Source organism: Castor canadensis, chromosome 19 (assembly GCF_047511655.1).
Source record: "Castor canadensis chromosome 19, mCasCan1.hap1v2, whole genome shotgun sequence".
Taxonomy (NCBI): Eukaryota; Metazoa; Chordata; class Mammalia; order Rodentia; family Castoridae; genus Castor; species Castor canadensis.
Window position 1 is genome coordinate 38,669,885 of NC_133404.1, and position 15,351 is coordinate 38,685,235.

The 15,351-nt window shown below is 40.5% G+C and overlaps 1 protein-coding gene across 3 annotated transcripts in view; it reads left to right on the top strand.

Annotated features, from left to right (window-relative positions):
• Positions 1–15,351, top strand: part of Agbl1 (AGBL carboxypeptidase 1) — a 780,759-nt gene that overhangs the window by 155,538 nt on the left and 609,870 nt on the right. For all 3 annotated transcript variants that reach the window (XM_074061490.1, XM_074061492.1, XM_074061493.1), the window contains one exon: positions 7,440–7,584. In XM_074061490.1, the coding sequence (XP_073917591.1) occupies positions 7,440–7,584 (145 nt within the window). The remainder of the gene's footprint in view (positions 1–7,439; positions 7,585–15,351) is intronic.

Genomic DNA, 15,351 nt, shown 5'->3' on the forward strand with positions numbered 1-15,351 from the left:
GAACCACTTAGGTTGTAAAGTTCACAATCCCAGGAAATAAACATGAACACCTCAGAGTGTCAGGAATAACTTTTCAATTTCCTCTGAAAATAGTTACTGTCAATAATAGTGAAAGACCCAGTTTAAAGCTGGAACTTAGAGAGACTGGACAAATGTATCATTTTGCATCCTCTCCCACTGGAGTTGTTCCTCTTGGAATTGGGGAAGAAGGACCAAGCCCAAGGGGACCAGCTGTCTGCCAAGAGGAGAAGAAAGGCCCATACATCCAAAAGCACAGCCCTGGCCTAAGGGAAGCCAATATTAATAGCTTTTAGATTCATTAACAAGACAATTGTTATGTGATTAAAGAGCCACAGAGGGGTAAGATGAAAACCATGCATGTATAATGCAATTCATTTTTCATATTCCAGCCATGAATAAAGCAGAGATGAGTAGATAAGATTGCAGCATTGTAATGTAGTTTGTTTTACAATTATTCATCACATTGTGTTAACATATTTCCAATAATACGAGGTAACAACAGGGTAGGTTCGAGCAATCTCTGCTCACTACAAATCAGAACACCTCTCCTGATTGCACCACGCCTTTTATTGTACAATCTCTCTCTCCTCATTTACCCACCATAGTCTTGGAGTTGATTTGCTTTAGAGGATTTCCTGGCTTCACTCTCACGTTTATTCTTTCTGGTATATTAATTTGGAAGAATTTTACTTCCTGGTCCCTTTGTCTCCTATATGTTTGTAGAAACTCAGAAGTTCTAATGCTATTATGCTGTTAAATTCTCAGACTTAGTGCCGTGTTTTCAGGGGTGCCAGGGTGCTCACTGTGGGGAGAAACATGCAAGGCTAGAAGGAAAGGACACCTAGGAAGAATGGGATTTCCATTTTCTTTAAAAATTGACAGCAGTGATGAGAAATTGGGAAGCTGGGTTGGCCACTCAGTTATCATCAGTTGGATAACTTGGAGGTAGCCTCCAAGTTATTTTGATATTGCCCTACTCTTAGTAAGATACAGCTTCCATGCATTGCACTAACACAGATTTGTTCATAAACTTTTTGTAAATAAGTGATGTAGACAATTACTATACTAGTATGTACATTAGAAAACATGCAAAAATGTTTAAATTATGAGAACAAGATGAAACAAGTAATAGTTTTTGTAACATCTTTATGCCATGGATAACTCAGTGCACACTATATCTTTAAAGTGGAGTTCATCACTAAAAAATAGTGGTAACTAATCTTTTGGATATTTTTGGGAAATTTTGGTTGACTTTCCAGATTTAGGTTATTTTTACACAAATGTGTATTCTTTTTTTTTCTCTGTGTGTATGTGTGTTTTCATGTAGGGTGTCACCATACTCTTGCCTACGATTAGCCTTGGATCATAATCCTTTTACTTATGGCCTACTATATAGCTGGGATCACAGGCACACACCACTTCACTGGACTTTCTTGTTGATAGGGGACTGGCTTCAAATTACAATTGTCTCAGTCTCTACCTCTTGAGTAGAGGGATTACAGGGATGAGCCAGTGCCTGATGCTTTCTTTTTTTGGTGATACTGAGGTTTGAACTCAAGGCCTTGCAGTTGCTAGTCTGGTGCTCTGTCACTTCAGATATGTCTCCAGCTCTTCCAATCCATATTCTTCAGAAAGAACTAGGACTAAGAGCAGGAGGTAGCCAGACTCATTCTTTTTTTCTTGGTTATTTGTACTTGCAATATAAGGTTGTTATTATTTGAAGGCTTTTAAGCAGATGTTTAAAAAAAGACTTAATTGTCTATATTGAAAGGTTTAGTTTAATTTAGATAATATAATCTAAATATATGAAAAATAAGCTTCTGTGAATTTAAATACCTTACTAGAAGCTCACAGCAAATAATGAGAGAGTGGGAGGCACTGGTTATTCCAACTCCTTCCCTTGAAACCTTCTCTGTAGCCTGTGAGACTTAACTGTCTGACACAGGAAAACAGCAGATGTAGAATTTAATGCATTTCTCATAGCCCACTGGGAATGCAACAGGGACAAGTGGAAGATTTTGCTGCACCATAATCTAGTTTGTTTTGTAATTAGTCATCACAGAATGTTGACATGAACTGAACAAGGCCAGTCAGGTCACACCCCATATTAAACTTTAGACAGTTTAATTTCTTTCTTATTACCTAGATATTTATAAATTTAAGGAGGAATTTTAATATCTTTCTCTCTGTGCACAATTGATTTCCTACTCCTTTCCCCCAGTACCTTCTCCCCTTCTCTTCTACCCCGACTCCCACCCACCTTAAAGACCACTCTGCTAGAAGATAAAAAGTGGCTCTCAAGATGGAAGAACATAATGGGAAGATTCATTTTTTCATGATTGTCATAAAGGTTTTAGTTTCTGTTTTATTTACTTTCCTGTGGCCTGCTTCTCCCTCTGACGTACACACACAGCCTCCTACCTTTCAAATTCTCTTCCAGCTCTGGTCTAAAGTAATTTTGGTGCTGAAGGGCAGAGGGAGGAAAGCTGTACTCTCTGAGTCGCCATGTAATACACGATGGCTGATCTCTTCTGACATTTATCTCCGCTCGTGAGAGGAGGTGGAACAGCTCACTCATGAAGATGAATGTCATACAAGAGCTCTGCCATCATGTATCCTTTTGTGGGATCTCAGGAGAGAGATTCGGTGCTATATAGAATATTAGAGACTTTGCAGACACAGGGAAGTCTGGTGACTTGGCTGCTCTGCCTTATTAGATCCTGTTAAGAGAAATGAGGCTCCCTTGTTAAACAGGGCCATCGTCATTGTGAGATTATCTAATTCACTCTCTGCCTTGGCGTTTGCTAATTTCACGCACACACAGGAAAAAAATGACTTCCCAGTGTATCTTTAAGTACAAATGGAAATAGATTGAGTTCATAACTATGCATTTGTGTACTTTTCTTCTTGCTTCATTGAAGGCTTTATCAAGGGAAAAATGCAGATCTTTCTGAAGATAAATGGTCCAGGGAACAGAAAGCAAAAGGGAGACTTTTAGTTGTGGAGTGGCTGGACCTATGCAGCCCAGGTCATCTTTGGCCCAAGGTGACCTATCTGGGGTCCTGCAGATCTGACCACACACCCATTTTTCCAGGCTTTTTCCCACCTGGAAGAGAAGGTTGAGGAGAAAAAGCTCTTGGAATCCAAGTTCCAATATTTAGTTCTGTTGTGACTTTGGGCAATTTATTCCATATTCTGTCAACCTTAGATGCTTTGTCTATAAAAACAGGATAACATGGGTGTCTACCGTACAGAGCTGTTTTGAATATTAAGAGTCAGGAGGTAAAACGTGGAAAGCGAGGAATAGTGTCTGAATGTCAGGTGTTATGGTTAATTACTAGAAACATTTCAATGGTACTGAATATACCAATGATAGAAAGAATCATCATAGGTTGATCACTGGTTTTCGTCTGGATTATTTTACATTTTTGCTGCTATTTTAGAATCTATGTTTGTAAGCAGCCCTGACGTATGAAGGTCAGGATTTTAAATTCTTGCTTGCTGAATTGGGCCAAAAAAACCTTCTGTTCTTTATCCATTCCTAAGAGATGATGTAATGAAAGAAATCTTTATGTCGGAGCTAACTAAGCCTACATTTGGGTTTGAGTCTTGTTTACTCCACTTGCTGTTTGGAATTTCTCTAGGCATCCATGAGCCTCGTTGTTCACATATGTGGACTATGCATAAGAATACTTACCTTGAAATGGTATCACTAAAGTTAGAGATAAAATATATGAAGCATCCTAATTATCTCTCTTGGAGTCTCAGCTCCATTGATTCTACAGAATCTAACTGAACAACTGCTCTGAACAGGTATGAAGCATAAGTGTCAGACATAGAGACCCACCAATGAGTAAGTCTTATTTTTGTCATAAAGTGTTGGCAGTGAGGGGGATGCACAGAATGATAAGAGCTATGCAGAAGGGGGAATATCAGGGAGGGCTTCCTGGAAGAGGAAACATGTGCATTGCTTTGAAGGCAGGACTTGGCTAAATGAAGAAGAGAGAAAGTGCTTTCCGTGCAAAAGAAGAATAGAGAAGCATCTGAAATAGAAGGATGGCTGTTACTGCTTTGCAACATCTCTCAATTTGTTCACTCCATAATTGAGAAATCAAAAGTAACTCATTGTTAGAACTCACTCTATCATGGACAAATTGTCACAAGTCAAGAGTTTCACTTTAGAGATTTATCAGACGTTTCTCAGTGAAGAAGATCCCGGGAAAGGTTAAAGGTCTCCGAAGAGGAAAGGTTTTGGGTAGAATCATCTCCTGGACAGCCCTTGCTACACCATGGCCACCAGGAGACCCCAGTGGGGAAGTTTGGAATTTGCTTTAGGTTCTGCTAGAGTTTAGACCCCAAACTAGGGTTGTAACAATCTCCTTTAGCCAAAACTCATTCTAATTGAGGCGACAGCCAGTTTTCATAAATTGCAACAGAATGCAACCACCTTGGAGGGCTGGCTTATCAATAGGCAGCTAACCCCACCAAGCTATAGGGTTACATGAGAGAGGGGTGTGTGTGTGGGGGTGTGTGTGTGGGGGTTTGTGGGGGTGTTGGGAGTGTGAGGAGGCAGGTTTCAGATGGGCAAGGCTGCAATTTGGATTTTGTGCCTTCAATCACCAGGGCCATGGAAGCTCAAAAACTAAAAATTCACCCTGCTATTTTTCTTTTCAGTCTACTGACCTGTCCTTACTCGCACCCAGTTTTGAGTGGTGAGTGCATAAGGATAAATACAGAGGTTTCATTGACTCACCTCATCTCTTTCCTGTGGCTGAGTGGAGGGTAAATTTGCCTGCGATGTGACTTCAGTGTACTTTATAGTACAGCAGGAAACCTACAAAGCAGCAAGACCCACAACAAATAAGATCAACCCCCTTGGCCCATAGTGACCTCTATTATTTTCCAGTCAAGGTTCATACTGTCTCCATTGTTTGTGGGTGAAGAAGTGAAGAACCTGGGAACAGTGAGGCACTGGATGCGTGTTTCCACCTGCCTTTATATCCATGAATGTATGTGTGTGTGTGAGAGAGAGAGAGAGAGAGAGAGAGAGAGAGCGCGAGAGAGAGAACCAGTGCATTTACATGTGCATGTTTACAGGTGAAACACTCCCTCAAGTCCCCCAAACTTTGGTCACTTGTCCCTGGCTCATTTCACTTCATCCTAAGAAGCTATAACTAACCAGTGCCTGTTTGTTGATAACATAGGTATAAACTCAATGTGTTTTTGCAGTGGGGCCTTTACAAGTGCACTCAGAAAATGAATAGAACCAGTCCTTGGCAAGCTGAGGCAGGAGGACCTCAAGTTTGAGGTTAGCCTCATTTATATATCAGGACCTGGTCTAAAAAAAAGTAAAAGGCCAGGTGTGGTGGTACACGCCTGTAATTTCAGCTACTTGGGGGAGAGGAGGTAGCACGATGGCAGACCAAGGCTGGCTGAGCAAAAGTATGAGACCCTATTTGACAAGCAAACTAAAAGCAAAAGGACTAGGCAGGTAGAGGCCCTGACTTCAATCCCCAGTATGACAAAAGAAAAAAAGCAAGAACAAGTGAGCGCACGTGGGTTTGCAGTCCTCCTCAGCTGCCGCTGGCTCCTTCATGTGCTTTCTAGTGACTTAGCTTGTGGAGATACTTCAGAACTCGGGGGAAATCTAGAAAAATAGACCCAAGTAAGTGTCAGCATCTAGATAACACCATGGGGAGAGGCACCCTGTTGAAGCTCTGTTTCTGTAGTACACAGGAATAGGTTCTGTTGTGGTGTTGTAAATCTAGTAGGACGGTCACTTAGGATGTACATTGTTCTGGGCTCTTCCCTGTTCCCCAGAATGACCAAGAATCTGGGACAAGTGAAATGTATCAGCCCACAGTTGGTGGGTATCACCCACTTCTCCTACTCCCATCCCTTATTTTATTAAAACGGTAAAACCACAAGACCACGAGGAGTGAGATAGTGGATTTTTCTATTAGTTCTTTTCTTGTGTGGTTTGCTGTTTTGCTTTGGTGGAGGGTAGCATGAAGACAGCAAAAATCAGAAAAGAGTATCCTATGATGCTTTTTTTTTTTTTTTAGTACTACTGGTATTTGAACTCAGGAAGGCCTTGGTCTGTGCTCTACCAACTGAGTCATACCAACAGTCTCTTTTTGCTTTAGTTACTATCCAAATAGCGTATTGTGTTTATGCCCAGGCTGGCCTGGACCACTGTGTATTTATTTATGCTTCCCACCTGGCTGGGATGACAAATACACTCTACACATCCAGATTTTTATTGATTGAGATGGGGTCTTGTGAACTTTTTGCCCAAGCTGATTTTGAACCATGGTCTTCCCAGTCTCTGCCTCCCAAGTAGCTATAGGCTTGATTTTTTTTATTTTTTATTTTGCAAGTACACACAGTAATAATAATTTGCTATTTCTCTCCTCCACACATCTTTCCCCTGATAAAATAAAAACACACATGGTCCAGGAAGCCAATGGTATATATGTTTAAAGGTGAGACTGCACGTTTTGGTGTTGGGTGCCTTTTGCATTGTAGTGTGGCTGTGATGACAGTATTTCTCAGGAAAGCCTGTGCAGCTGTCTCAACATCAATGAACAAGACAAGAACAGAACTGGCAGCATGTGGGGAAAATATTTCTTGGAGTGTACTTCTGGGTGCGATTTACTTTGATACTGTTCTCTGAAGTATCAAAATTGGTTTTTCATTTTGATAAGGGAAAATGTGTATTCTCAAGCTTTAAGAAGTGGAGTCACATTTAGGGTAACAAATATACTCCTTTGAAAGAAAGCCTTGCATATTGGAAAGAGAGGGTTTGTGGCCTCCAGGATATGGGTTCAAGCCTTGTATCAACCACTTGCTTGCCTTCAGACTTTGGTTAAATTAGTTTTTCTAAGCTTCACTTTTTTATCCATATAATGGGTTATTGTAATAACATAAGATGATATAAGTATTGAGTTGGAACTCAGTGTTTAATAGTTTTTACTAATAAGTCCATTTGGCAGGTGGGAGTGGAAGGAAGGAATCACACCTTGTATGGCTCTGGGGACAGACAGGGATTGGGGGAACCCACATTTGGAAGCATGTCTACAGCAGAATCCCGGGAAGCATGAATTGTTTACAATTTGCTCTATTTTCTAGTGAAATGACCAGGTAGTCTTCGTTTTCAGACCTAGCACGGAAAGGCCTCCAGCATATAAGCCATAGGTGGGTGGCAGTTGGTCCAGACCTACATATAACTGAACTGACTTCACATCTGATAGCAAGTTCACCTGTCCATTTCTCTGTTTTCTAAACTTCAGCCACAAAAGTGTTTTGAGTGAAAGCCATATTTCCAGTACACAACACAGGAAGTTTACAGCATCTGGGTCCTTGGGGACTTTGCCTCCATCTTTCCGTCCCTCATCCTGCCTTTTCTTCTTTTTCAGAAATCATTACCAACAGAACACAGCAGCTGCAGGCAGAGCCTCTGGGAAGTGCTTTTACACCCTCACCTTTGTGACCACCTTCCCGCACACTGAGGATGTTTGCTACCTGGCCTACCACTATCCCTATACCTACTCTGCTCTCATGGTAATGTCCTCTTACTCCGTCATCTTGGTGGCACAGAGAGGGTCTCTGAGGTTTTCTTGAGAACATTCCCGAGAGACCCTGGAACACTGACTGGGTGGGTAGAGGGGAACTGCTCCCTTCTTAAGGGAGCCAGGTTCTGTCATTACTGACCTAGTATCCCATCTCCTTTCCTGGACAGAACACAGACTTAGTCATGACAGGCAAAATTATGAAGACCCAAGTGGTCTACAGGTTGGAGGTGGGAGAAGGGGTTTTTTTAGGGGCCCCATCTTTCTCAAGTCCTCAAGTTGAGGATGAAGTAGTCAGACTGGCATTGAAAGGGGATAAAACCATGAAGTGAAGATCTAAAAGGCTCCTCTTTGAGAAAGTTGAGTAGAAGGCAAGGAGGAGACACTTGGAAAGCTCCCTGAGTCTGGCAGCAAGCAGTTTCTCCATTAGATCAGTGGCCATGGACTGGAGATTGCTAGAAGAATCCAGGGTGGACAAGAAGCATGGAAAAAAGAAAACAATGGATGAGTCACTGGCCATGATCTTTTTATGGGGAGAGTATAGCAGAAGCCAGTCTAGATTCACAGGTAGCACTCCTGTGTTCTGGGAGGCCCTACAAAAAAATTCACAAGAAAATTTTGACTTAAACTGACAGCTTATACCATGTTCTTTCCTATCAGTTGAAAAAGTTGGCCAACTATTGCTTTTCCCTGTCTCTTTCATGGATATCCTGAGGATTAATGAGCTAATAGTATCTCTACTGAATACTTTCATCCTCTGTGTTAATGCAAGATGTTATTTGCATATTTATCATAATATGTGTGTATATGCGTGTATGTATTACTGAGCCTGAAGGAAGAACATTTTCATTTTAAGACTGTGATAAGTGTTGGAAAAGATAATAACCACGAGCATCTTTCCCTTCACGAGCAATGTGCAGGTATAAATAGATGTTTTTCTCATTGAACAGGCACAGCTTCAACCACTTGGCTAACCATTTCGTGAAAGTGCATCTGTCCTCCTTTCCATATGTTGTCTTGCCTAAAGAGAGGTTTTTACTGTTTTCCAGACTGTAAAAGATACACAACTAGTATTATTTGTGTATCACACTTAGAGCGCTCAGGAAGTTAATCCAAGAAATGTGCGTCACGCACTGTACTGAAACAAGTCATATTTGTTATAGAACATGTTTGTTGCCTTTGGGGACAGAGAACAGGCAGGATTCATGGTCTTCTTCCACAGCTGTTTTTATGGTTGTGCCTGTGAAATACTGCACGTGAAAAAGTCTACCGGGGAAGGGGTGTCTTTTTTGAATATGTATTTGCTTTTTCCATTGGAGGAAAGACCACAGGTCTAGGAAAGTGCTCTTTTCACCATTAGGATATCTTGGATCCTGTTGACATTCTTGTTGGCAGTTAATTTAAAACATTAGAATTCCAAAGTGTTTGGGAAGTTGTCTAATTTACCCTCAACCTTTACCGATGCAAAAATTGAGACTCAACAGTCCCACATCTGGTTAGAAGCCAAGTGAAGAAGAGAACTCTGGTTTTCCATGTTAATTCCTGTAGCCGTTCTACTCCATTGTAGAAGAAATTCTGCTCTGGAGCCAGCTCAGTGTCCTTGCTTAATTCTACATAATAATAGCTACTGAAAATACAGCCCAGTTTTATAAGTCTGTGTAGCCATTGAGTTGTGTGATGATACGGTTCAGTTTGTTTTTTAAAGTTTTTGTTATATTGTTATATTACTGCTGTACTAGGAGTACAGTGTGGCATTTACAAAAGTACTTACAGTATGTCATAGTTGAATTCACCTCCTCTATCATCTCCTTTATTCTCCCTTCCCCCATTCCTGGAATAGTTTCAACAGGTCTCATTTTCCCATTTTCATACATTTCCACCACATTCACCCTCCTAAACCCTTTCCTTATGTTCTCTCCCTTCCACTAGTACCTACTCCAAGGCAGGCCTATTTTACCTCCCTGTTCTCCATTTTTGAGAAAAGGCATTCTTGTTTGTTTAAGATAGTTCTACAGGGACTTTCATTGTGACATTCCCATGTATTATAACCGAAATTGGTAATAGTGTCTACAGTTGAGTTTAAATCATCAACCTGAGGCTTTTGTCTGTGATGCAGTGGAAGTAGTTCAGCTGAATGGTAGCAGGTCTTATCATACACGGTCCAACTCTTGCCCAGGGTGCTCTGGTGGACTCTTGCTAGGTGCCTGCAATCTGCTTCACAGTCTATAACCCTTCAACAGGCTTCGGCTTCACTTGGATGTCCACTTACTTTCTGTAGACTGTCTCAGACCAGAGCACAGGATCTAAAGTTTACAATTGGTAAATAACTTAGGAGCTACTGGGGTATGATGGCAGGATAATTTCTTTTTGAAGGAAGATAAAAACACAAGAAAGGTACCTTTCCAGTCGCTCTGTCACACTGAGAGGGAGAGCGGGGTGGCAATTGATCTTTACTGCTCTGTTACTTAGCTGACTGACTATGGAAGTTTGAGGAGAGTTAAGGAAGAAAAAACAGGAAAAGAGACGTCTTTTTCTTCTAAATGAATAGAACAGGGTTAGAAAGATGATTTGTCACTTGAAAGTAAAAAATGTGTATTTTCAGTATTAGGTTTTGCATTTCTAAAAACTCATGGTCTTTGTCTTCTTTAGGGTTAAGACAATAATTGACTCTGTGACTTCTCTTGAAAAAACCTTCCTCCCACGATGAACACAATGAGTACATTTTATAATGCATACTAGTCTTTTTTGTTTTTGGACATGTCCTAAGGAGAAATAGTTTTTCTTCCAACAGATCAGTGATAAATTAAATGTCAATGATACCCCAAGGGTAGAATTAATGGTATGTTACTTGAGGGTTATGCTGAGGGGTAGAAAAATACATTTCCATGTGGAATTTACAATTTGTAAATCTCTTATAATATAGATTATGTTTAATAATTGCAGACATTTTTATAGCAAAGGACTTTCATGCTGGATGTTTTCACTATGAATATAATTTTGAAACTTTAAAAATGTTATTATTCTCTTCTAATAAGAGAATTAGTATTTGGTTCTTTCAAATTGATATCTTCCAGATGGTTTTCCAGCAATTCTGTTGGACAATTGTCCAAATTATAGCATTAAAATAAAACTAAAAGAAAGAAGTGTATTATTATAATTCTGAAGCAAACAAAAGGAGTTATATTTCAATCAACCATACCAAGATTTCAGTAACTGCAATGATTGTGAAAATGTTATTAGTGATACTAGTTAAAGTTTTGGGATTATGTTATAGACCATAGCTGGAAGTACTGGTTGAAAATAGGGTCCCAAGACAGTATCTCATGAATATTTTAGAAGTAAGGGAATGGAATCTCACTGAGAACATGTAACTGAATAGCTGGAAAGAGACAAGAAAAGGGGTCATAAGTAGGATCCATATATTGAGAGAATGTAAAGCTCTTACACCCACTGTGGAAGATGCTACCTCTATTAACTTAAGAGATGAGAAATAGAGTGTAGTATAGAGAAAGAAAGGTGTGTGTGTGTGGAGAGAGAGAAAGAGAGAGAGAGAGAGAAAGAAAGAAAGAGAGAGAAAGAACAGCAGAGCATCATATGTGTAATATCCTATGAAGGGCTCAGAATAAATGAATAGTTTAAGAACTGTCAAATGGGAAATGTTGGCTTACATGTGGTAGATCAAAGATCCAATGAGAGAGCCATAAATCAGTGTTGTCAGGTAATCAATGAACAGAGACCTATCCTTGTATAGGCCAAATAAAAGATGGTACCTATAATGAGTCCTGATATTGAGGAGGTGAACACGGAAGTCCAATCTAAAGAAGCCAAGATGTATGTGACTGGTGATGTCTTTGGCCACAAGGACAGCTAAATCCAGAGTCTTGAGCACAAAGTAAGAACAAGCTTTGGAGGCAGATGGGACTGGGTTTGAGTCCAAGCTCTGTGTTTCCTTGATCTGTGGCCATGGGCAAGGTGTATATGTTCTATCAGCCTCAGTTTTCACACCTGTGATATGGAAACATAAAAAAGTAGTTACTATATATAAGTTGCTATGGAGATTAAACAATTGATATATGGAAAGTTCTAGCAAAGTGCCTGCCTCTGTTAATCAATACCAGATGACAGCCATTACAACATTTTTTAGTTTTCTTTATGATAATGTGTGATCATTTACTCTGCTGGACTCATTGGATACCTGCTCTATAATTTATAATAAAATAAAAGGTACATAAAATGTAAATAAAGGTCATAAAGAAATAAATACAAGGTTACTGATGTTTTCCTTAGGTTAATTATGTTTTTTCTTTATTCTCTTCTCTAGATAATTAGTAATAAAGCTTTATTTTTAATGGAAAAATGATATTAAGATCTTTTCTTTATAATTGCTAAATCTGTGAAGGAAATACCTAGAGACTCCTTGTGTCTCTGATTCTTTTTGTGTTTTTTGATGGTACTGAACTCAGTGCCTTGTGCTCTAGCACTTAAGGATGCCCCTTGCCTTTTTTTGCTTTAGTTCATCTTCAGATTGGTCACAGTTCTGTTGGGGGCTAACCTCGGACCGTTCACACCCCTATGCCAGGTTCTGGTTCTCTCATTCTTCAAATAAGTCCCTGGTGTTGGAGTATGTGGTTCAGTGGTAGAGCACTTCTCTGGCATGTATAAGGCCCTGGGTTTGTTCCCTGGCATTACAAACAGATACCATCTCAACCAACAGCTGGTGCAGTAACATGCACCTGTCGTTCCAGCTATGTAGGAGGCTGACATTGGGAGGACTGTAGTTTCAGGCCAGAGCAGGCAAAAAAGTTGTGAGAGCCCATCTCAAGGGGAAAAAAACCTGGGTGCAGTGGCACATAGCTGTTATCCCAGCTTTGCTGAGAATCATAAAATAGAAGAATTGCAGTCTGGTCCAGGATAGCTTGGGCAAAAAAATCAAGACCCTATCTGAAATAACCTGAGCAAAAAGGACTGGAGCCATGCACCTGCCTAGCAAGCAGGAAGCCCTGAGTTCAAACCCCAGTACTGCCAAAAACAAAAATAAGTCTCTTTAAGTTAGGAAAGATGGTATTGTCAGACTGGAACAGTTTTGAAAGTTCACTGGAACAAGCTTTCATTAAGGTTTTTTTTCTTTCTCCCAGTACTGGGATTTGAACTGGGCTTTACATCTGCTAGGCAGGTACCCTGCCACTTGAGCCACGCCTCCACCCCTTTTTTGCACTGGTTACTTTCGAGCTAGAGTCTTGCTTTTATCTGGGCTGGACTGGATCACAATACTCCCTTTATGCTTCCCACTGTAGCACACAACCACACCCAGCCTTTTCTGTTGAGATGGGGGGGTCTCATGAATATTTTTCCCAGGCTAGCCTGAACTGTAATCCTCTTGATCTCAGCCTCCCAGGTAGCTAGGATTACAAGCGTGAGCCACTGCACCCACTTGATTTGTTCTTTTCTCGTGGTGAGAAGTCCTGAATCTCTGATGAGTATACTTAAGTGACACCTGAGAACTAGGCAGTGCACAAATAAAATAGGCCACCTCTTCAGGGTGAGCTTTCTTCTAAATTAGGGGAATGGAGAATGCTGTACTTTAGGGGATAACAGTAAGAAATTAATGATTTTCCAGAGCCTAGCACATCCCATTTGATAAGTAGTCACCTGTAGGGTACCCTGCTGAGGGCCAGATAAGTCTCTCATGAAAGCTTTATTGGAGTTGATAAAGGAAAGGGAGACAGAGGATCCCTGTGGAGACACATAGGATGAACCTGCCAGCTAAGGTTATCAGCTTGGGATCTTTCACAGACAAAATTTTCTTTTATTTCTTTTTTATTATTGTGCTAAGGGTACATTGTGGCATTTACAAAGGTTCTTACAATATATCAAATATATCATACAGGAATTCACCCCCTCCATCATTCTTCTTTATTCTCCCCTCCCCCATTCCTGTAATAGTTTCAACAGGTCTCATTTTCCATTTACACACATGTGTACACAGTATTTGTACCATATTCACTCTCCTATACCCTTCCCCCACATCCTCTCCCCTCCCCTCCCACTGATACCAAACCCCCTAGACAAGACCTGATCCACCCTCCTGTTCTCTGATATTGTAATTTTTTTAAATGATATTTTTGTTTGTTTAAGATAGCTACACAGGGAGTTTCCTTTTCACACTTCCATGTATATATATATTATAACCCAAATTGACTCAGCTCCTCTATTTTTTTCCTTTCTACCTTATTCCCCTACTTACCGTGATTTCAACAGGTTTAAAAATTCTATATTCATTCTTGTATACAAAGTACATCAACCATATTCACCTTCTTAACTTCCTTCTTTTACCCTCCCTCTCTTGTGTGTAACTCTACTTAGAGTGACCTGTTTTTCATAATACTGCTGTATTTGTATTGGGTCTAGATTCCATGTATGGCTTTTGGCCTTCTGAACCTGGCTAACTTCACTTGAGATGATGTTCTGCAGTTCCACAGGAGTTTCTTTTAAGAAGTCAACCTGTCTGGGGGTTGCCACAATTGCCTTGAACTCAGTTCCCTTTACAAAGAAACTCACCCCTGTGAATTATAGGCACTCGTCCATGCATTCAGAGGCCCTATCTCACCCACCAGTGGTCCCATCAATGTCTGCCTGAGGTACAGACATTGACCTGGGTAGTATTTTGATGAGAACGAGGCAAAGCATTTTTGCAAAAGGAAACCAACAGAAGTTGTGGCCTGCTATATGACTAGAACTAAAATAGTCCCACCAGAGTAGGGGTGTTACAGGTTTAGAGCACATTTGGTGGCAGGTTCAAGGGAAGAGAGATTTTATTAAGGGGTTCAGGGAGATGGCTATGGGAAAAGTTGTAGTTTACAGAAAATAGACAAGCATTCCACCACTGTACTACACTCCCAGCACTGTAGGATTTTATCATTTGATATCGGGTATGTAAGAGCTGCGACCGTTTGTAACATCACAGAATGTTGATCACTGAGAAGGCTGAATTGTTTAGAAGGCTCTTTACCATACCCATTCCCTTCAATAAGGACTCTTGTAGCCACAATAAAACGAGAGGTACAAACATGTCTGAGACAGAGAGACAGAGACAGAGGCAGAGACTGAGATGGGAGAAGAGAAGAGGAGAGAAGAGAGGCTCATAGAAACAATTCAGCAAGATAGTGTTTTCCAAAGCATCCTCCATAAGCACTCCAGTTTCCTGAGATCATTAGAGAAAAAATTTGATGATTCTATAAATTGAAGAAGCACCCGGCACTGGTTTTTCTTTTAAGCATTCACAATGCATATTGAAGTATCTGACAAGTCCTACAACTAAAGTACAAAAGCATTTTTCATTCCTTCACTCTATTTAGCTCACCATTTTCCAAGGTTTTGACTATGAGTTGCTACCTCCTCCCTGTTCAGACCCCAGCAATTTTTTTCTTCTTTTTAATTTTTTTTTAACTGTTTTATTATTCATATGTGCATACAACACTTGGGTCATTTCTCCCCCCTGATCCCACCCCCTCCCTTACTACCCACTCCGCCCCCTTTCTCTCTCCCCCACCTGCTCGCTACCCGGCAGAAACTATTTTGCCCTTATTTCTAATTTTGTTGTACAGAGAGTATAAGCAATAATAGGAAGGAACAAGGGTTTTTGCTGGTTGAGATAAGGATAGCTATACAGGGAGTTGACTCACATTAATTTCCTGTGCGTGTGTGTTACCTTCTAGGTTAATTCTTTTTGATCTACCCTTTTCTCTAGTTCCTGGTCTCC